This window comes from Oncorhynchus clarkii, chromosome 22 (genome assembly GCF_045791955.1).
Source record: "Oncorhynchus clarkii lewisi isolate Uvic-CL-2024 chromosome 22, UVic_Ocla_1.0, whole genome shotgun sequence".
In the NCBI taxonomy this organism is placed as follows: domain Eukaryota; kingdom Metazoa; phylum Chordata; class Actinopteri; order Salmoniformes; family Salmonidae; genus Oncorhynchus; species Oncorhynchus clarkii.
Window position 1 is genome coordinate 26,641,722 of NC_092168.1, and position 24,383 is coordinate 26,666,104.

Consider the following 24,383-nt stretch of genomic DNA (forward strand, 5'->3'; position numbering starts at 1 on the left):
GTCACACTACAACACTCCCATCCATTTTAGATTATAAAAAAGAGAGAGTGAAGAGAGTGGCTAACTTATTGCTCTTCTGAGAGACAGAGTCTTCCTATCGAACATCCTCTGATCACGATCTGGGGCGCCATTTACAATCAATGAATAATTCCACTGTCATTCTGCAAAAAAATGTATACAAATGTTTTGCACCATATATCTACTGGAATGGTGTTCCTGGATCTGGAGAAAGACAGTATTGTACTGTACAGTGGCCCTGTATGTAATGTGTGTTTTGGGGGATTTTGCTATCCTGAACGACTAGAAGTCCTCACAAGGATAGTACAGTGTGTGTGTAGTTCAGACTCTGTTCTTGTGCCCTGTCTGCTGGGTTAGAGGTCGACAGCTAATTATAAGATCATTATCATAAGAAGCATACTATCTCCTCTGTCTCGCTCTCTCGCCTGTTCCGCTCCACCCTCCTCCCATCTCTAGGGGAATTTCCCCAGTATAACCGTGGATGGCTGAGAGATTTAACTCTCGTCACAAACAGAGCTGTATGTGTCATATACAGTAGACGAGCCCAGACACAAAAGGGAGTTTCACTGTAGGATACACAGAGGGAACACTGAGGAATAGAAATTACATTTCGTCTCTGACTTCAAGGTCACAAGAAGCCCAATGAGATGACGTACTACTATCACTACTATCATGAAACACTCCATTATTGTCAGGGTGTGTGTACTTCCTGCTTCCTGACCCTGTGCAATCTCTGACCCTTGTAACAATCCAGCTTTGTGTTTCCTGTATGCCAGTCAACACATGCACGAATACACTGATAAGGGCAGTCCGTAGAGGTTTGGTAAGCTCTCCTTAGTGCTCTAATGAGCTTAGTGAGAGATACTGATCAGCCCTCGGAGAGTGTGTATGACAAGCCACAACCTTACACACACACAAAGAAATTTGCCACTCCGGTCGCCCCCTACTCACCAGTGGGCTGTATACGTAGCTGGGTCTTGTCGGCCTGCTTGCGGGTCATGGCGAACCAGCTGCGGTCGGGGTCCTGGATCCACTCTGCAGCCTGGCAGTAGAGCAGGCCCTGGTCAGCAGGCTGCAGCCGGTGGATGGTCAGCCTGTAGGACGTAGCGCTGGTCTTATCCAGTCTCAGGTCTCCTGAGGTCATCCTCTGTTTGTATGGCCCGCCGGCATGGAGGACAAAGTCCCGGGACAGAGTGAGGATCTCCAGGGGTGGGGCGACAGCGTCTTCCGGGGAGCGCAGGTACCAACCCACAGACAGGTGGGTGTGCTGCTCCGTCGCCCGGGAAACCTCACAGCTGAGCTGGAGCGTGTCTCCCTCCACCTGGGAGAGGGTCTGTGGCGGCGCGGCGACGGTGAGAGAGTCGGGGATGACTGCAGGAGGAGAGGAGAGAAAGAAGAAGAGAGAAAAGATGAGTGTCACATCAGTGGTTCAGTGTTTGCTTAGCACATAGATCAAAGTTGTGGCTTTCATTCCCACATATACAATATTTACACATGTAAACTTTAAGTGGCTTTAGATTAGCATTTGCTATAGGACATTGTTGTTATATTTCTGTTACATCAGCCCTTTGCGTTGACACCTTCTCTTGCATATAGCATAACCCTCTCAGACATACAGAACCTCTCCCTCCCCTCATAGACCTCACACACAAGCTGTTCACTCCCTTACCATCGGGCGGACGGTATCGGCATGAGGTCTGATACCAACAGGCTCAGAGACAGTTTCTATCTACAAGCTATCAGACTGCTGAACACTTGAACTGGACTGACCACCTGCTCAGACACTTCACACACACACACACACACACACACACACACACCTCTTATTATCATTGCAAAATATTGCACAGTTTAAAAAAAACAAACACTTGTGCCTTTCTGTATTATAATTATGCTATAAATGTCAAAGACTCCAGCCATCCTAGTCATGGACTGTTCTCTCTCCTTCCGTACGGCAAGCTGTATCGGAGCACCAAGTCTAGGTCCAAGAGGCTTCTAAACAGCTTTTAAACCCAAGCCATAAGACTCCTGAACAGCTAATCAAAAAGCTACCCAGACTCCTCTTTTACAACCCTGCTACTCTGTTTGTCTATGCATAGTCACGTTACCTCTACCTACATAATACCTCAATTACATCCACTAACCGGTGCCCCCACACATTGACCCTATCGGTACCCCCTGTATATAGCCTCGCTATTGTTATTTTACCACTGCTGTTTAATGGTTGGTTACTTTTATTTTACATGTTTTACTTATCAATTGTTTACTTAACACCGATTTTTTAAAACTGCATCGTTGGTTAAGGGCTTGTAAGTACGCATTTCACTGTAAGGTTTACTACATCTGTATTTGGTGCATGTGACAAATAATGTTTTTGATTTGATTTATTCTATCCTACTGAGCTATTTCCTTTATGTTCATATTCTTATATTTTATATTTCTTATTGTTGTTGCATTGTTGGATGGTGTATACAATGTGTATCCTGTATATACGACTAAAAAAACTTGAAACTTGTAACTCCACCCACACACACACACACACACACACACACACACACACACAGTGTTCAACAAGCCAGGGCACGTTCTCCTGACTGACAGCCCTAACCCTGTGAAGCCTCAGACGGAGGTCTACCAGATCACACACTCTAAATATACAGACAATGTATTTGGAATGAGAACACATTTCAGCATTAGCTAGCATCTAAAACTGACAACAGAGAGAGTCAAACCCGGCCGGTTAAGAACAGAGAGAAAGAGAGGAAAAGCAGGAGAGAAGAAGAGAGTGACATGACAGGTTTGAGAGGGAGGAATGGTAGAACACTCCAGAAATAAACCCTGGTTACTCTGTCTGGTGACAGGGATCGGCAGGCGGCAGGATTATTATGGGATGGAAGACTAAATGTCCCAGCAGCAGTCAGAGGGTGTGTGTGTGAAGATACATCCCGTCTAAATGTCTGTCAGTTGGACTCATATCCTGTTTGGGTCCTATTATCTCAGTAGGAAATGGCTCATCTAACCGGTCAGGGGCTTGATGTGATTAACATCTAATGGTTGACACACACACACTCTGCCCTAGTATGTATAAAGACAGTGTGTAGGACACAATGTGCAGCAGCAGTCATCCTTTTAGTTGACCTGGACAAATGAATGGAGGATGGAAAAATGCAGGGACTGAGAGTAGGCTTTCCAGTAATACAGTGTAGTATTGTCAAGCCCTGGTTAAGATGCTTGGCTCTTCAAGGGCTTTGTCAAGATATATGATATTGGAGTGCATTGTGCAGCAGGCACATGGTATTGCAAAGCAATTGAAACACATAAGCATTGTTATTGTGGAGATGGGCATGGGCTGGTTTCAAGCCTGGTGGTATCCATCTATCCCGAAGCTTTCCTGGTATGAATGAGAACATATGCTAACAGCTTGCTTGTCTGTCTTGTTGTCTGTGTCTGTGTCTAGAGCTGGGATGATGAACCTAAAATTATTAACACCAACCATACTAATCACTTATCACAGGCATTTTGCTTACAGTGAGTTCGGAAAGAATTCAGACCCCTTGACTTTTTCCACATTTTTGTTAAGTCACAACCTTATTCTAAAATTGATTAAATAGTTTTTTCCCTTATCAATTGACAAACTATACCACATAATGACAAAGCAAAAACAGTTTAGAAATGTTTGAAAATGTTTTAAAAAAAATAATTAAATATTATATTTACATAAGTTTTCAGACCATTTATTCAGTACTTTGTTGAAGCCCATTTGGTAGAGATTAAAACCTCAAGTACTTTGGGGTATGATGCTACAAGCTTACATAGTTTAGATACTCTCGAAGTCGACTGTGCTTTTAAACAGCTTGGAAAATTCCAGAACATTATGTAATGGCTTTGAAGCTTCTGTTAGACTAATTGACATCATATGAGTCAATTGGAGGTATGAGTTTGAAGGCCTACCTTAAAACTCAGTGCCTCGTTGCTTGACATCATGGGAAAATAAAAATAAATAAGCGAAGACCTCAGGAAAAAAAATGTAGACCTCCACAAGTCTGGTTCATCCTTGGGAGCAATTTCCAAATGCCTGAAGGTACCACGTTCATCTGGTCAAACAATAGTATGCAAGTATAAACACCATGGGACCACGCAGCCGTCATACCGCTAAGGAAGGAGACGCATTCTGTCTCCTAGAGATGAACGCACTTTGGTGCGACAAGTGCAAGTCAATCACAGAACAAAAGCAGAGGACCTTGTGAAGATGCTAGAGGAAACAGGTACAAAAGTATCTATATCCACAGTAAAACGAGTCCTATATCGACATAACCTGAAAGGCCGCTCAACAAGGAAGACACTGCTCCAAAACCACCATAAAAAAGCCAGACTTAGGTTTACAACTGCACATGGGGACAAAGATTGTACTTTTTGGAGAAATGTCCTCTGGTCTGATGAAACAAAAATAGAACTGTTTGGCCATAATGACCATCGTTATGTTTGGAGGAGAAAGGGGGAGGCTTGCAAGCCGAAGAACACCATCCCAACAGTGAAGCACGGGGGTGGCAGCATCATGTTGTGGGGTGTGGTTTGCTGCAGGAGGGACTGGTGCACTTCACAAAATAGATGGCATCATGAGGACGGAAAATTATGTGGATATATTGAAGCAACATCTCAAGACAGTCAGGATGTTAAAGCTTGGTCGCAAATGGGTCTTCCAAATGGACAATGACCCCAAGCATACTTCCAAAGTTGTGGCAAAATGGCTTAAGGACAACAAAGTCAAGGTATTGGAGTGGCCATCACAAAGCTCTGATCTCAGTCCTGTAGAAAAGTTGTGGGCAGAACTGAAAAAGCGTGTGCGAGCAAGGAGGCCTACAACCCTGACTCAGTTACACCAGCTCTGTCAGGAGGAATGGGTCAAAATTCACCCAACTTATTGTTGGAAGCTTGTGGAAGGCTACCCGGAACATTTGACCTAAGTTAGGCAATGCTACCAAATACTAATTGAGTGTATGTAAACTTCTGACTCACTGGGAATGTGATGAAAGAAATAAAAGCCTAAATAAATCACTCTCTACTATTATTCTGACATTTCACGTTCTTAAAATAAAGTGGTGATCCTAACTGACCTAAGACAGGGAATTTTTACTCTGATTAAATGTCGGGAATTGTGAAATACTGAGTTTAAATGTATTTGGCTAAGGTGTATGTAAACTTCCGACTTCAACTCTATGTGCCTTTACTGAGGAGTGGCTTCCGCCTGGCCACTGTACTATAAAGGCCTTATTAGTAGAGTGCTGCAGAGATGGTTGTCCTTCTGTAAGGTTCTCCCATCTCCACAAAAGAACACTGGGGCTCTGTCAGAGTGATCATCGGGTTCTTGGTCACCTCCCTGACCAAAGCCCTTCTCCCTCGATTGCTCAATTTGGCCGGGCGGCCAGTTCTAGAAAGAGTCTGGGTGGTTCCAAACTTCTTCCATTTAAGAATGATGGCCACTGTTCTTGGGGACCCTCAGTGCTGCACACATTTTTTGGTACCCCAGATCTGTACCTCGACACAATCCTTTCTGAGTTACACGGACAATTCCTTCAACCTCATGGCTTGATTTTTTTCTCTGACATGCACTGTCAACTGGGGGACCTTATATAGACAGGTGTGTGCCTTTCCAAATCATATCCAATCAATTGAATTTACCACAGGTGGACTCCAAATTGTAGAAACATCTCAAGGATGATCAAAGGAAACAGGCTGGACCAGAGATCAATTTCGAGTCTCACAGCAAAGGGTCTGAATACTTATGTAAATAAGGTATTTCTATTTTTTACTTTTAATAAAACGTGCAAAAATGTCCAAAATCTGTTTTCCCTTTGTCATTATGGGATATTGTGTGTAGATGGATTAAATATCAATCTTAGAATAAAGCTGTAAATGTGGATTGTGGAAAAAGTCAAGGCGTCTGAATACTTTCCGAAGGGACTGTAGGAAGGGACTGTAGGAAGGGACTGTACATCGTTCATTACAATATGTAGCCTACACTACAGAAATGCGAGTGATTGTTATTGGGACAATTGATGGCTACAACCATCAAACCAGTAGCAGTAGTTTAAAGGATAATACCATTTTAAAAACTACTGTGGTGCACATTAATGTTATAAACTTATCATTCTATTTTTTATTATCGCATTAAGTCAGGCGATTTATCGCAATATGGACTTTTGTCCATATCGTCCAGCTCTGTGTGTGTGTGTGTGTGTGTGTGTGTGTGTGTGTGTGTGTGTGTGTGTGTGTGTGTGTGTGTGTGTTTGTGCCCGCACACTTGAACAGGGGACAGATTCTGAGAGATGGAGCAGGAATAAGAGAGAGACAGACACCACGACAGAGTGATCAGAGATAGAATAAGAGAGAGACAGACACCACGACAGAGTGATCAGAGATAGAATAAGAGAGAGACAGACACCACGACAGAGTGATAAGAGAGATAGAATAAGAGAGCGACAGACACCACGACAGAGTGATCAGAGAGATATAATAAGAGAGAGACAGACACCACGACAGAGTGATCAGACAGATAGAATAAGAGAGCGACAGACACCACGACAGAGTGATCAGAGTGATAGAATAAGAGAGAGACAGACACCACGACAGAGTGATCAGAGAGATAGAATAAGAGGGGAGGATCTGGTTACTGCAGTTTATCACCAGGGAGAAAAACATAACATGAAAGGAGAGGGAATAATTACGTTTGTCCTTCATTCCCATTGAAATAGTGCTCATGTACGCTCCGGAAATGGAAAATGTAGCATGTCAGTATACAGATTTGGGTTGCATTGAGCTGAAATGACTTTGAATTCACTGAAATAGTTTGGAATTAATTAGAGTTGACAAGGGTTGAATGAGTTACAGGCAATCCCTGTCACTAAAGGGTAAAAGTCGTTTTCTCCGTGTCAACACCAAATATCTGTTACTTAGCGACGAGTACAACTGTACCATCAAATCGATTGCCAACAAGTAGCAGGTTAACCACGGTAGCACTCCTAGCCAATGTGTTCTGCCTTGGATCCATATGGATGGAGAATAAATGTGTTTGTGTCTTACAAAATTCTCAGTTGGCACTGGAGTAAGCCAACTGGCACATGGTGCTGTTCCTTGATATGGTAGCTTGAATGTTCCATGAGAGGGCTGAAGGAGAGAGGCTCTGTATGGCAGTCTCCTGATGCTGCCTGTGATACATAGGGCATTTCAGATGTCTGAAGGCTACTTAGGGAGAGAATGTTCGTTGGTGTGACAGAGGCCTTATTTGGTGTGTGGAAAGCATAGCAGAGAGCAGCTCTCACACAGAGACCACACTATACCAGCCCGATCAACAGGAGAGAGAGGGAGAAAGAAAGAGAAAAAAGGAGCGGGAGAGCCTACTCATTCCACAACAACCCTCCTACGCTACAGCCTCCTGTTGCCATAACAACCCACCTACTTTACACTACTGAGGTTCCCCCTAAAACAGCCCAGAGTTGCCATAACAACATCTCCACTTCCATACATCTTTCCCATGGTCACCCCTCCCCCCAAAGAATCTGGATAACTGCAAAATGAAAACATGCTGCTCTTCTCTACATCCCTGGGTTGACATGTCCACAAAACAGCTGGGTTGGCCTGACACAAAAACAAACATACCCCACTTACTGTACTGTCCACCAAGGCCAATCAAATCCTGTCTAGAATGCATTCAACCAATCAGACATTACCCATTGGAGTCGTGGGGTCAGAGCCCAGGTGATAAACACAATGATGTGATCTACTTGAGATTCTCCCAATCGCCCCTTGACCTCAATCTGAGCAGGATTAAGGATGAGACGAAGCAAACATGCAAGCCCGTGCATACACTGCAGGAGTATGGACTTGGCCTGAATCTGGGAGAGACTTCCAGGACAGGCACCTGGCCAGCCCAGACTACAGCTGCTACTGGTACATGGACTTGTTTTCTCTTAAGTAAGAGATAGTACTATGAAAACAGGCTACAAACATCTACAATCACAATTTGGTCACATCCTGTGGTATGTATGATTGCTGCCATGATAGTACGTTTGTTGCCACCTACCAGATTTTCCATTGGCATTGCCTAAAATGCCATTGTGGTCTCACAGTAAACAATGACATCCAGTTTGGTCATATCATCATGAGTCACGTCTGAACGCGTTACAAGGTGCGTTAAAACGTAGAGTTGATGTAAGTGCCCCTGCAGAAATTCACTCTGGAGTGCCAGAGTGGGCTGAGAGTGCGCTCTGGGCGTTCGTAAATTCAGAGCGTTGTCAGATTGCCCATTTGATCAATTCTGTGCGTTGTCAGATTGTCCGTTCGTAAATTCAGAGTGCACACTGGACACACTGGCCGAGGAGTACGGTTGATCCAAGAGTTCTGACCTCACAATGGCAGTCAAGCACGTGAGCTAACTGGTTAAAGTTGGCTTGCTAGCTAGCTACCTCCAGACACAAATGAGAGAACACCTCACTCTGACCATTTTACTCGCCCTAGCAGAGGTGGTTAGGCTGTTTACACGTTATCTAAAGCGTTGGTGACTAACTGTGCTGATGGCAACAATTTAATTACATTTTATTGCCAACATTTACTGACACCGGTCATATTTAACATCACTAGGGTAGGGGGTAGCAGTCGGAATTTTGGATGAAAGGCGTGCCCAAATTAAACTGCCTGCTACTCAGGTCCAGAAGATAGGATATGCATGTAATTGGTAGATTTGGATAGAAAACACTCTAAAGTTTCCAAAACTGTTAAAATAATGTCTGTGAGTATAACATAACTGATATGGCAGGCAAAAACCAGAGGAAAATCCAAGGAAGTACTATTATTTTGAAAGGCTGTTTTTCCATTGAAAGCCTATCCACCACACGAAGACTTTGGACCCAGTTCACGAGCTCCGTGTCTTCATCTACATGTGGCCAGTCTTTAGGCATTGTTTCAGGCTTTTACTCTGAAAAATGAGGGAAATACAGCACTTTCAATCAGTGACCAGTGGAAATTTCCATTCATCAGCCATGCGCCCTGATCGGGAATCCGCCTTTCTTGTTTCTCCTTTCCTATTGACGAAGCTTTTGCCCGGTTGAAATATTGATTATTTATGACAAAAACAACCGGAGGATTGATTTTAAACATTGTTTGCCATGTTTCTACTAACTTTTATTGTACTTTTTATTTTATTTACTTTTCATCTGGAATTAGTGCACACGCCCTTTATTACTGGATTACTGGACAAAACGTGCGAACAAAAGGGAGGTATTTAGTCATAAAGAGGGACATTATCGAACAAAAATAACATTTATTGTCTAACATGGAGACCTGGGAGTGCCAGCAGATGAAGATCATCAAAGGTAAGTGATTCATTTTTATGCTATTTCTGACTTTTGTGACACTCTCCTTGACACAGCGGTTGCATTAAGGAGAAGTGTATCTATATTTCCAAGAATAACACTTGCATTGTTTATCAATGTTTATTATGAGTATTTCTGTAATTTGATGTGGCTCTCTGCACTTTCACCGGATGTTTGTTTGAGACAATGCATTTCTGACCATAACGCGCCAATGTAAACTGAGATTTTTGGATATATATATATATATATGAACTTTATCGAACAAAACCTACATGTAATGTGTAACATGAAGTCCTATGAGTGCCATCTGATGAAGATCAAAGGTTAGTGATTCATTTTCTCCATTTCTGCTTTTTGTGACTCTTCTCTTTGGCTGGAAAAATGGTTGTATGGTTTTCTGTGACTAGGTGCTGACCTAACATAATCGCATGGTATGCTTTCGCAGTTAAGCCTTTTTGAAATCGGACACTGTGGTTGGATTTACAAGAAGTTCATCTTTAAAATGGTGGATAATACTTGCATGTTTGTGGAATTTTAATTATGGGATTTCCGCCCTTAAATTTTACTGGCTGTTGTCGAGGTGGGATGCTACCGTCCCACTGGTACCAGAGAGGTTAACGGGTGTTACGCGTTCGTAAATTAATCTGTTATTCTGCGCTGTCGCACACTCAGACAAAAGTGTTCTGAAATCAGGAATACATAGCCAGGGTAAATTTCCGAACGCACCCTTTAAAAAAAATCTGTCTGTTTTTTTGCATGGGATCAATCTACCGTAGTCGACATTCTGCATCTGGGATAGAAGGTGGCAGACCTACAGCGGTGTTTGTCAGACCAGGAGTCGTCCCGAAAATTGATCTTCTCACAAAAACTTCTGTAGCGTACAAACGGAAAGATGAGACTCTCACGAACACGATGGTGTTCTTTCTTTTGCTCTACACCCACAAGACTTGTCTGCAGGTAGGCCGGTACCAGTAAAAAACACTAACTATTGATGGAAGTACAGTGCATTCGGAAAGTATTCAGACCCCTTCGCTTTTTTCAACATTCCGTTACGTTACTGCCATATTCTAAAATGGATCAAATAAATAAAAAAATCCTCAATCTACACACAATATCCCATAATGACAAAGGGAAGACAGGTTTTTAGAAATATTTGCAAATATGTATTAAAAATAAAAAAACAGAAGTACAGAAGTATTTGAGACTTGAAATTGAGCTTAGGTGCATCCTGTTTCCATTGATCAACTTGGAGTCCATCTGTGGTAAATTCAATTGATTGGACCTGATTTGGAAATGCACACACCTGTCTATATAAGGTCCCACAGTTGATAGTACATGTTAACACAAAAACCAAGCCATGAGGTTGAACGAATTGTCCGTAGAGCTCTGAGACAAGGATTGTGTCCAGGCACAGATCTGGAAAAGGGTACCAAAAAATGTCTGCAGCATTATTAAAGGTGCCCAAGAACACAGAGGCCAACACCAGTCTTACATCAAAGAAGATTGGAACCACAAAGTCTCTTCCTAGAGCTGGCTGCCCAGCCAAACTCAGCAATCAGGGGAGAAGGGCCTTGGTCAGGGAGGTGACCAAGAACCTGATGGTCACTCTGACAGAGCTCCAGAGTTCCTCTGTAGAGATGGGAGAACCTTCCAGAATGATAACCATTTCTGCAGCACTCCATCAATCAGGCCTTTATGGTAGAGTTGCCAGGCAGAAGCCACTTCTCAGTAAAAAGGCACATAACAGCCCGCATGCAGTTTGCCAAAAGGCACCTAAAGGACTCTCAGATCATGAGAAACACAATTCTCTGGTCTGATGAAACCAAGATTGAACTCTTTGTATTGAATGCCATGCCATGTATGGAGGAAACCTGGCACCATCCCTATTGTGAAGCATGGTGGTGGCAGAATCATGCTGTAGGGATTTTCTTTCAGCAACAGGGACTGGGAGACTAGTCAGGATCGAGGTAAAGATGAACAGTGGAAAGTAGAGAGAGATCCTTGATGAAAACCTGACCTCAGACTGGGGCGAAGGTTCACATTCCTACAGGACAACGACCCTACGCACACAGCCAAAAACACAGGAGTGGCTTCGGGACAAGTCTCTGAACGTCCTTGAGCGGCCCAGCCAGAGTCCGGACTTGAACCCGATCAAACATCTCTGGAGAGACCTGAAAATTGCTATACAGCAATGCTCCCCATCCGACTTGACACAGCTTGAGAGGATCTGCAGAGAAGAATGGGAGAAACACACCAAATACAGGTGTGCCAAGGTTGGAGCTTCATACCCAAGAAAACTCGGGGCTCTAATCGCTACCAAAGCTGCTTCAACAAAGTATTAAGTTAATGGTCTGAATAATAATGCAAATGTGATTTCATTTTTATTTATTTTTTATACATTTGCAAACATTTCAAAAACCAGTTTTTGCTTTGTCATTATGGGGTATTGTGTGTAGATTGATGAAGAAAACATTTATTTACTAAATTTTAGAATAAGTATAACGTAACAAATGTCGAAGTCAAGGGGTCTGACTACTTTCCGGATGCATTGTATATATACACACGGTATGGAAGTACTTCAGTGCCGCCCAGCACTAAGGCCAAATTCAATGTTCCATTATTATTATTTTTTTTTTAAATTAAAATTGTTATATACTTACAAGGGTTCCAAATCAAATCGCTAAAATTATCCTTGGTATGACCATTTCAAAATGTTAGCTTAGTAGAAACCCAGCCCTGGGCCCTTATACCAGGGCTATTCAAGTATATTGTTACGGGGGCCAGATTTGAAAAAGGTTATTTACAAGGGGGCCCAATATTTTCTACATGGGACTACTCTTACTCTTCCTAAGACCAGTAAAAATAATATGCACAAAACACAATAATAATCTTATAACGCACTTTAACTCAAATTAAATGTTGCTAAAAGTAATTTTTACGTGCTTTAAGATTAACCTAATTCATTGCATCAAATTGTTTAAATAATGGAACACATTGGTACTTATAACACAGTTGACCTGCATCACATGAATTACTTTCTACTTTCCTGTCCTTTATAGCGTCATCTTTTGTTTTTATTTGCACATATGAAACCTTTTATGCATGGCATTTTGCAGTTGACCAGCATCACATTCTGTTCTATTTGATAATTATTTTTCTATTTCTTCATCATTATCAATTTTTCAGTTTCTTTGTTTGTTGCTTAGGACACAAGAGGCATTTCTACTGACTGAAAAACACCAAAAGAAAGATGCTCAAGGTCCCTGCTCATCTGCGTGAAAGTACCTTAGGCATACTGCAAGGAGGCATGAGGACTGCAGATGTGGCCAGGGCAATAAATTGCGATGTCCATACTGTGAGACACCAAAGACAGCGCTACAGGGAGACAGGACGGACAGCTGATCGTCCTCACAGTGGCAGACCACCTGTAACAACACCTGCACAGGATCGGTACATCTGAACATCACACCTGAGGGACAGGTACAGGATGGCAACAACAACTGCCAGAGTTACACCAGGAACACAATCCCTCCGTCAGTGCTCAGACTGTCCTCAATAGGCTGAGAGAGGCTGGACTGAGGGCTTGTAGGCCTGTTGTAAGGCAGGTCCTCACCACCTTCACCAGACATCACCGACAACAATCGTCGCCTATGGGTACAAACTCACCGTTGCTGGACCAGAGAGGACTGGCAAAAAGTGCTCTTCATTGCCGAGTCGCGGTTTTGTCTCACCAGGGGTGATGGTCGGATTCACGTTTATCGTCGAAGGATTGAGTGTTACACCGAGGCCTTTACTCTGGAGCGGGATTGATTTGGAGGTGGAGGGTCCGTTATGGTCTGGGGCGGTGTGTCACAGCATCATCGGACTGAGCTTATTGAGATTGCCTGCAATGACAACGCTGTGTGTTACAGGGAAGACATCTTTCACCCTCATGTGGTACCCTTCCTGCAGGCTCATCCTGACATGACCCTCTGGCATGACAATGCTACCAGCTATACTGCTCATTCTGTGCGTGATTTCCTGCAAGACAGGAATGTCAGTGTTCTGCCATGGCCAGCAAAGAGCCCGGATCTCAATCCCATTGAGCACGTCTGGGACCTGTTGGATCGGAGGGTGAGGGCTAGGGCCATTCCCCCCAGAAATGTCCGGGAACTTGCAGGTGCCTTGGTGGAAGAGTCAGGTAACATCTCACAGCATAAAAACTGGCAAATCTGGTGCAGTCCATGAGGAGGAGATGCACTGCAGTACTTAATGCAGCTGGTGGCCACACCAGATACTGACTGTTACTTTTGACCCCAGAGTGTTTTGTTTGGGCTAAAATCAGTCATGTCAACTATTTTATCCCTCCTATTAGTCCAAAACGAAGTCCTCATCAAACATTGTCGCTAGATAGTTAATCTTCTCCAAAAGAAAGCCAACACCCATCTCCTCCCTAAACTCACATAGGCTGCTCTCTTGACAGCATTATTACCCATGCTTAGCCACTGATCATGATGTAAAAGTAGAGCACGTTGCTCAGCAGTCTACAAAACAAGCGATGTTGATCAGATCAAGTTTATGATAGTTATAACCGAGTCCATGGTGTTTTTTAACTCACCGCTGAGTTAAGAGTAAAGCATCTTCTGATGTACCAGGCAGTGTAGTGATCTCATCTGCAGTGAAATAGACGATAGGCTGGCAGACAGACCCTGTACCTCTGTTAGCAGCTTTGATTGGCTGTAACTGGTATGGTGGGTGATATTGATTGACAGCATTTAAAATGTGCAGAAAAACAGATTCTCCCATTGTAAAGTATTTGAACGAAGGCTCCTTTTCGCACTAAACATAGTATTTATTGCTGATTTTGTTTAATCAATGATGTTCAGAATTGATCAAAGGGCTATTCTAAAATGTACAAACGGGCCAGATCTGGCCGCGAGCCACCAGTCGAATAGCCCTGCCTTAGAACTTAGTTATTAAATAACAGAGGAAGGGTCTCTCCCTCTGTCGCTAGTCCCTCTGGACAGCATTTCATGCAGCGTCCCAAATCATCTGAGAGGAATGGCCGGATGAACGAGGGAGGAAAAGAGACAGAAAGAGCGGAAAAGACGATGACATTGCAGATCAAACGGCTCAAGTTCACTTCAAAACCCTGTCCTGAATTACATCTAACCTTTATGTCACCATTAATAAGTTACACTGAACAAACTCTCCTCTTTGAAGAAAGCCATCGGAGTAGATTAAAATAATATGTGTGTACTTTTGTGTGTTCCTGTGGACTGTGACGGGTCAATCCTCGTTACCAGATTTCTCTGCAGAGCTGAGCCACTTGGAAGTGCCCACTGACACACAACTACTAGTAATAACCCAAGCATCGAGTTACCCTCAATAGAAATAAAAATGTTGAGGGGCAAACAGTATGGCTGACACGACCCATGTGACTCAGCACAGGGAGAGCTGTGACGATGACCACACTGATCTGGAAAGGAGGCCATTTGTTAATGCAATAGTCGCTCAGAAATTGTGTGGCGGGTTTGATTGGTTGAGACGTCTCGTTGTTTGGATTTGAAAATTCAACTGGGGCAGCGCTAGGAGGGCTGTGTGTGGCTGTGCACGTGGGTGTTTGAGTGAGAAATAAACCGAGGAGAGCCAACCCGTAAAAGCACAGCCCCCTTCATCAACAACAGAGAACTTTTAGAGTTAAAGTGTTAGACTAGTGAAAACAGACATTATAGAACATAATAACACTATAAGAGAAGAGAAAGCAGAGAATGGTGAGGACAAGGTAGGATAATTAGCAGTAATTGCTCTGTGAGAAACATAGATTGCTGCTCAGAGGAAAATGGAGAAGGTGGGTGTGTGTGTGTGTGTGTGTGTGTGTACACAGGAGATGCATACAAATCCAGCGACTAGGGGAATGGGCATATGTGTACTATTTATTTCCCTCTGTCTTCCTCTCTATGGCTTAGAGCTGGCAGTGAGTCAGAGAGGGATGAATACATTCTCAGGATTAGCAAGAGGGAGGAGTAGGATGAGGATGATGCTGATCAGAGAGAGGATGAAGAGGATGATTGAGGAAGATGATCATGAGTGTTCTGCTAGGCCCGATGCTCTGACATACACATTTTGAGCCTCACTTTAGATGTTGAGTGAACATATTCAGAGAGGAGAGGAGGGGAGAGCAGAGGAGAGGAGAAAGGAGAGAGTAGAGCAAAGGAGAGGAGAAAGGAGAGAGTAGAGCAAAGGAGAGGAGGGGAGAGCAGAGGAGAGGAGGGGAGAGAGGAGAGCAGAGGAGAGGAGGGGAGAGAGGAGAGCAGGAGGGGAGGGGAGAGAGGAGAGCAGAGGAGAGGAGAGGAGAGAGGAGAGCAGAGGAGGGGAGGGGAGAACAGAGGAGAGGAGGGGAGAGCAGAGGAGAGGAGGGGAGAGAGGAGTGCAAAGGAGAGGAGGGGAGAGAGGAGAGCAGAGGAGAGAGGAGAGCAGAGGAGGGGAGAGGAGGGGAGAGGAGAACAGAGGAGAACAGAGGAGAACAGAGAAAGACGACAGCCACAGTGTTGGATCTAGGGCCACAGCAGGGGGCACATTCATAATACAACACATACAGACAATGAGCCATACTGCCTATCAAACATAGTCGGTGTGTGTGTACACTCTCACGAACATATCCCAAGCTCTCTCTCAGTCTCCCACACAGTGCTATAAAAACCACACCGTGTCCAATCACCTAAAATGAACAGAGGAGACAGATGGAGGAAGGGAGGGAGGGAGGGAGGTAAAGAGGTAGTGGGAGAAGGGATGACAAGACACTCAAGTGTGTCTGCAGATATAGTTCTGAGCTATTCAACATCAGACATCTGGCGGCCAGCTAATGGAGTAACCACATCCAGGTGGTGTGTCACTGTGACTGCAGCCCACATGAAGGCTCTACTGTTAAACAAGGGCCGCTAAATCCTCCTCGCCTCTCGCTGTCCTTTTTCACACTCCTACTCTTCCATTCTTTGCCTTTTTTACTCCGAATTCTTCACGCTCTCCACACTCTTTCATGCACCCTTTCTCTCACAGTCTCATGGTTCTCTTTCCTTAGCTAAGCGGTTTGTCAGCACCCAATTATCACATTCCGCTTCTCTCGCTCTCCTTCTCTCTATCCTCTAGTCAATCACACAACACACATACTGGCTGATACTGATAGTGAGCTTTTCTCTCACGCTACCTTGCTGACTGGGCTGTACATGCAAGCTGCTCTGTCTCTCCCCTCACACTATTTGAACATAGATGATTTCATATGGAAGTTATACAATCACAACTAGACTAGATGTACGGGTGAGAGCAGACCCCCTGTGAATATTACTGCTCACTATACCAAGATGAAAATCTGTGTGCCACACACACACACACACCTCTGGCTCACCTAACACACACTCACAAAAAGAACCACGGTACCACACATACAGAGCGACACAGCCACACACACACAGCCACACACACACAGCCACACACACACAGCCACACCAGTATGAGAACCCTGAGGGGACAGCTGCTCTCTCTCAACACACACACGTCAATATGGGAGCCCCGAGGAGACAGCTGCTCTCTCTCAACACGCACGTCAGTATGGGAGCCCTGAGGAGACAGCTGCTCTCTCTCAACACACACGTCAGTATGGGAGCCCTGAGGAGACAGCTGCTCTCTCAACACACACACACGTCAGTATGAGAGCCCTGAGGCGACAGCTGCTCTCTCTCAACACACACACGTCAGTATGAGAGCCCTGAGGGGACAGCTGCTCTCTCTCAACACACACACGTCAGTATGAGAGCCCTGAGGAGACAGCTGCTCTCTCTCAACACACACACGTCAGTATGAGAGCCCTGAGGAGACAGCTGCTCTCTCTCAACACACACACACGTCCTTCTCTCACCTTCAGCCCCTCAAGTAGCCATGTAGCATGAGAAGCTGTTTACACAAAGACAGGAGGACAGATTTAACACACACACACACACACACACACACACACACACACACACACACACACACTCCCATGAAAACACGCGGGCACGCACACGCTCCCATGAAAACACGCTCCCATGAAAACACGCACGCACACGCTCCCATGAAAACACGCTCCCATGAAAACACGCACACGCTCCCATGAAAACACGCACACGCTCCCATGAAAACACGCACGCACGCACACGCTCCCATGAAAACACGCTCCCATGAAAACACGCACACGCTCCCATGAAAACACGCTCCCATGAAAACACGCACGCACACACAAGCTCCCATGAAAACACGCTCCCATGAAAACACGCGCGCTCGCGCACACGCACACACACACACACAGGTTGAACATTTGAAAACACACACACTCACTTTCTCTCTGACACGATTCCTATCCTCCTAGAGGACCAGCAAGCAAAGGAGCTTGAGAAAGAGAGATTTAGGGAAGAAAGAGAAAAGCGAGAGATTAAAAAGAGAGAGGCGTGAGAGGAGGGGTAGTTTGGAAAGAGAGGTGGGTGTGTGAAAGACAAATCTTCCTAAGATGAGCGTTTGAGAAGTGTTCAGGCAATGCTGTCGCTGAATAAAATCCTTGGGAGCATCAAATACATACACACACACGATGCTTTTAAAACACAAGAAAACATCAGTTTCCTGCCATCACTCGTTTTCTATCTCATACCTTGTTCTCTACCTCGGTTTCTCGTTCTATGACTCGCCCTCAACTGAAGGATTTCCCTCCCGTCCATCTCCCTTGGCCCCCGTTTCTCCACCTCTCCCTCCATTTCTCCCCTCGTCTCCCACTCCTCTAACCGGACTGACTTGTGTACTGTAACAGTAAACATTCTACTGTACTCAAACATACTGTATATTGTCTAAGAATGGATGAATTCCCAAAAAAGGGCAAAAACAATGTAACCAGAATAAAAGCAGTCATCTACTGTATGTAACCTAGTTACTATTTTTGTTACAGGGCTTCACCTCCCTATCTCTGCCTCTTAAACCTAGAGAAGCACCCCACCCTCTCTTTTCATCCCTCCCTCTCTCTGCCTCTTACACCTAGAGAAGCACCCCACCCTCTCGTTTCATCCCTCCCTCTCTTCCATCCCCCACTCTCTCCAGCCCCAGATGGTCAAGTACTGTGACCAATTGAAGGCAACCCCGGGAACAGAGCCAGTTACAGCCTCAGCCATCTGACCAGCACTACTGTGTGTGTGTGTGTGTTTAGATCACTGCAGGCTTTGCCTCGTTGCCACTTCCAGGTGGTCCTGCTTGCTTTTAGAGGATTGTGTATATTTGTATGTTGTGTGAATAACTGGAAAATAAGCCAATCTCCAGAAGCACGTGCAGATTATAGCAGGAGCACAGGGTAGAGGTCTGGTCTGTAAGACAGGACTAGTCCTTTCCTTCATCAGACCAACCCCCATGCACCCACAGATTATAGCAGGAGCACAGGGTAGAGGTCTGGTCTGTAAAACAGGGCTAGTCCTTTCCTTCATCAGACCAACCCCCATGCACCCACATATTATAGCAGGAGCACAGGGTAGAGGTCTGGTCTGTAAAACAGGGCTAGTCCTTTCCTTCATCAGACCAACCCCCATGCACCCACAGATTATAGCAGGAGCACAGGGTAGAGGTCTGGTCTGTAAAACAGGGCTAGTCCTTTCCTTCATCAGACCAACCCCCATGCACCCACAGATTATAGCAGGAGCACAGGGTAGAGGTCTGGTCTGTAAAACAGGGCTAGTCCTTTCCTTCATCAGACCAACCCCCATGCACCCACAGATTATAGCAGGAGCACAGGGTAGAGGTCTGGTCTGTAAAACAGGGCTAGTCCTTTCCTTCATCAGACCAACCCCCATGCACCCACAGATTATAGCAGGAGCACAGGGTAGAGGTCTGGTCTGTAAGACAGGGCTAGTCCTTTCCTTCATCAGACCAACCCCCATGCACCCACAGATTATAGCAGGAGCACAGGGTAGAGGTCTGGTCTGTAAGACAGGGCTAGTCCTTTCTTTCATCAGACCAAACCCCATGCACCCACAGAGAGCAATGCAGCCATCAACTATATGGAGACCAAGAGAGAGACAGGAGTGTCTGGTCAGTGACCAGTGTGTGTGTGTGGTGCTGATGGGGGAGGGGAGTGTGGGGAGGAGGGTAGGGTGGCTGAGGGGTGTGTGTGTGGACTGTGTCTGTGTGTGAAGAAAGGGGTTCAGGGTGGGGAGGGGCTGGAATATGCTAAACCTGGTGTGTGTCTGTGTGGGACAGGAATGTGCAGTCTGGAGATTCCCAGGAGGGTAGTGTGGGGTGGGGAAATACCGTCTGGTGTGTGTGCGCATGTGCGTGTGTGAGGGGCGGGGACATGCATGTGAAGTCTGGGGTGAGAGTGGGTAGAGTAGAACCACTAGGAACCAGTCCAGCAGGGTAGCAGATGAGAGGAGCAACTGTCTGAGCTAGAGCCAGCACACACTCTCTCTCTCTCTGGCAGAGCTCAACCCTGGCACAGGGGCACAGGTGGCAGCATATGTCTACACCCGCCTGTTCGGAGGGAAAGACAGAGAAAGAGAGTGTGTGTGTGGTAGGTACGCACTAGTTCATGCTATGGAGATTGAGGACATAGTTATCGTCAGAGTGGAAGTCTTTTTGCCTTTATTTAACTAGGCAAGTCAGTTAAGAACAAATTCTTATTTACAATGGCAGACTACAACGGCCAAACCCGGACAACGATGGGCCAATTGTGCGCCGCCCTTTGGGACTCCCAATCATGGCCGGTTGTGAAACAGCCTGGATTCGAACCAGGGTATCTGTCGCCTTTTGCACTGAGTTGCAGTGCCTTAGACCGCTGGCTACTCGGGAGCCTGTTTTACTGTGTAGTGTGTTCAGACTGCAGGCTGAGTTAGTTTTCCTCCATTTACACAGAGGCTCAGACAGACAGCCTGGGGCTGTAGAGCCCATTCAGAAACATTTTACAGTAGACATTTTAACTAAATCAAAATTTTTCATTCCAAATAATGAGGGGCTGATTAGCATGCTAACGAGGCGGTCACGATGTTAATCTCTAAACTGATACCAGCACTACCTCCACACACAGAGAGACAGGCGGAGAGAAAGGCAGAACGAGCAGGAGGATTGACTGGTTTAATAATGCTTTCTCTCACTTACACCACTGTATTAGCCAAGTGCAGTTTTCTTTAACCTCTGAAATTCCAAGCCTTGGGGGGGGGGGGGGGGGGGGGTCTACAAAGCAAACATATAATTGTTTTAAGATGGTGATACCATGCATCATTTGGCTATTATATACAGATATTTTTTTAACTTTATTTTATTTGATCAAATATAGAATTTGGCCTTTACTACTATAGCCCATAGAAACACATTGAATAAAACATTCATAAATGGCAAAACAGGCCGCATCTTTTCTTATATATCGAGGAGATCTAAGAAAGCCAAAGAAATGTACAAAAAAATATATATAATAATAACATATTTATAGGCCAAACCATTCGGATGCCACAGACGTTTTTGTGAGAAGATCGATTTTCTCGTTGTCTGACAAACGCCGCTGTAGCTCGGCCACCTTCCACCGCAGATACGGAAAGCCGACGAAACGCGTGCAAAAAAACCCTGATCACTTGTTATCTCAAGCTTTAACGGACGGATTTTGATGGGGATTTTTTTATTATGTTACTTAGACTGACACACGTATACGCATCTGTTTGTGTGTGTGGTAGACAGAGCAGGGTTATCAGCAGTTCCTGTGGAAAAAGTAGACCTACAAGCACCTCGAGTTCTTTTCTGTTGAGATAAGACTTCAAACTAACACAAACGTTGTGCACACACAAACGTCTCGGGCTCCAATACCAGCTTCATCCTCACATTTGTCTACTGCCTGTTTTATGAGAACCAGCTTACTAACACGAATACATATGTAGCATTAGCATTCTCCTATTAATATACATATTCTTGTAGCATTCATATTCATGTAGCCTAGCCACTGCGTTGCATTAATTTCACACAGAGAAGAGGCAGAGCACCCCTGAGGGTTAGCGCTTAGCTAAGCTAATCAAATCAAAACAGAGGAGCAGTGGCGCTTTTGGCCCATTTCCCATTTACACACACACACGTTCCCTGTTAACACTCTCATAGCACTAACACGTTAAACCCTCTCTCATTAGCCTAGCTCGTTAGCGTGGGCGCTACGCTAAAGACAGCACTCTCTCGCGTGCTGACATACAGTGCCAGTCAAAAGTTGACACCTACACATTCAAGGTTTTTCTTTTCTTTTTTACTATTATCTACATTGAAGAATAATAGTGCAGACATCACAACTATGAAATAACACATATGGAAACATGTAGTAACCAAAGAAGTGTTAAACAAATCAAAATATATTTGAGATTTTTCAGTGGCCACCCTTTGCCTTCATGACAGCTTTGCACACTGTTGGCATTCTCTCAACTAGCTTCACTTGGAATGCTTTTCCAACAGTCTTGAAGGAGTTCCCACATATGCTGAGCACTTGTTAGCTGCTTTTCCTTCACTCTGCGGTCCAACTAATCTCAATTGGGTTGAGGTCGGGTGATTGTGGAGGCCAGGTCATCTGATGCAGCACTCCATCACTCTCCTTCTTGGTCAAAAAACCCTTACACAGCCTGAAGGTGTGTTAGGTCATTGTCCTGTTGAAAAACAAATGATAGTCCCCCTCAGCACAAACCAGATGGGATGGCGTATCACTGCAGAATGCTGTGGTAGCCATGCTGGTTAAGTGTGCCTTGAATTCTAAATAAATCACTGACAGTGTCACCAGCAAAGCACCCACACACCATCACACCACCTCCTCCATGCTCCACAGTGAGAACCACACATGCGGAAATCATCCATTCACCTACTCTGCGTCTCACAAAGACACTGCGGTTGGAACCAAAAATCTCACATTTGGACACATCAGACCAAAAGGACAGATTTCCACCGGTTTAATGTCCATTACGGGTCTTTCTTGGCCCAAGCAAGTCTCTTCTTATTATTGGTGTCCTTTAGTAGGGCTTCTTTGCAGCAATTCGACCATGAAGGCCTGATTCACGCAGTCTCCTTCAAATAGTTGATGTTGAGATGTCTGTTACTTGAACTATGTGAAGCATTTATTTGGGCTGCAATTTCTGAGGCTGGTAACTCTAATGAACCTATCCTCTTCAGCAGAGGTCAATCTGGGTCTTCCTTTCCTGTGGTGGTCCTCATGAGAGCCAGTTTCATCAAAGCGCTTGATGGTTTTTGCAACTGCACTTGAAGAAACTTTCAAAGTTCTTGAAATGTTCTGTATTGACTGACCTTCATGTCTTAAAGTAATGATGGACTGTCGTTTCTCTTTGCTTATTTGAGCTGTTCTTGCCATAATATGGACTTAATCTTTTACCAAATACGGCTATCTTCTGTATACCACCCTTACCTTGTCACAACACAACTGATTGGCTCAAACGCACTGAAGACAGAAATTCCACAAATATATATTTAAGAAGGCACACCTGTTAATTGAAATGCTGGCTACATGGAAGAATCGCAAAAATAAAATATATTTTGATTTGTTTTGGTTGCCACATGATTCCATGTGTTATTTCATAGTTTTGATGTCTGACTTGTACTGTATATTCTATTATTGTATTGACAATAGCCAAGATTGCCAGTGTGTGTGTGTGTGTGTGTGTGTGTGTGTGTGTGTGTGTGTGTGTGTGTGTGTGGTGAATGAGAAAGAGCTTCAGCCTTGAGCTAGTGACTCCAACAAACACTTCATGCCATAGCATAAGTGCAAATGAGGGAGGAGAGGCGGAAGATGAGGGCAGGTAGCCACTTGGCCTCTATGCCCTCCCTATCACACCGTGTCTTGTTCAGAGTATTAAGATGGCCTCTATGCCCTCCCTATCACACTGTGTCTTGTTCAGAGTATTAAGATGGCCTCTATGCCCTCCCTATCACACTGTGTCTTTTTCAGAGTATTAAGATGGCCTCTATGCCCTCCCTATCACACTGTGTCTTGTTCAGAGTATTAAGATGGCCTCTATGATCTCCCTGTCACGTTTACACCTGATCTTAAATCGGAGTAAGATCAAAATCGACTTAAGACTACATCGATTAAAACACTTGGTTTTCTGAGCAATCTTTCAAATTATTAGGACACGTAATCTTCAGCTGTGTATTTGATCAGTGCATGTGCTAACACTAGCCTCCTTCTTTAGCGCGAGTGAAGGGAATCAGGAACAACTGAGAATTAGTTTTCACATAAACTTTATATGTCCAAACTCAGAATCAAATATGCTTCCCAGCAGCAACATGGTCACTGTGGTGGATGGAATGTTTATTTTGATTGGCGATGCTCTGCCATCAGGTAGCATGATTTCAGATGTGTCCAAGTAAACAGGATTATTAGGAAATCACTTCTTGCAAAGCATGTAAACGTTTAAATCAAACTATTATATTAATCTGACTCTACACAAAAAAAAATGCAATATTGTGTGCATGTAACCATACTCACTGTGTCCTGTTCAGAGTATTGAGACGGACCCTATGCCTTCCCTGTCATACTGTGTCCTGTTCGGAGTATTGAGACGGACCCTATGCCCTCCCTGTCATACTGTGTCCTGTTTACTTCCTCTCCTCTCTTCCTTTTCCATCTACCATCTTGTTCCACCCTGCTTTGCAGTGTTATATTCTTTGTGCTCTATGTTCTATTCTGTGGTTCTAAAGTGCCTCTGTGTGTACTGTGGGGTTGTGTTCCGTAAGAGACGTTCTGTATTGTTTTGCGGTGCTGTTCCCATTTCCACTGGGGGCTCTTCAGACGCGCCTCTCACAGAGTCAATTACCACCAGAACATTTGTTCTGACTGACAGGACAGCGCCCAGGCGGTGTGTGTGTGTGTGCGCAGTCAGAGTGGCAGTAATGTCATTGAGCAGGAACCACTGTCACTTGGAGGAGATGAGATTGGCAGGGAAATGGCAGAGTAGACAGAGTGATAAAATCTCTCATTCCGTTTGG

General features: G+C 44.6%; 1 protein-coding gene across 2 annotated transcripts in view; it reads right to left on the bottom strand.

Moving 5' to 3' along the window:
- Positions 1–24,383, bottom strand: part of LOC139380692 (immunoglobulin superfamily member 3-like) — a 105,860-nt gene that overhangs the window by 43,952 nt on the left and 37,525 nt on the right. For both annotated transcript variants that reach the window (XM_071123627.1, XM_071123626.1), the window contains exon 3: positions 970–1,389. In XM_071123627.1, coding sequence (XP_070979728.1) covers positions 970–1,389 — 420 coding nt within the window. The remainder of the gene's footprint in view (positions 1–969; positions 1,390–24,383) is intronic.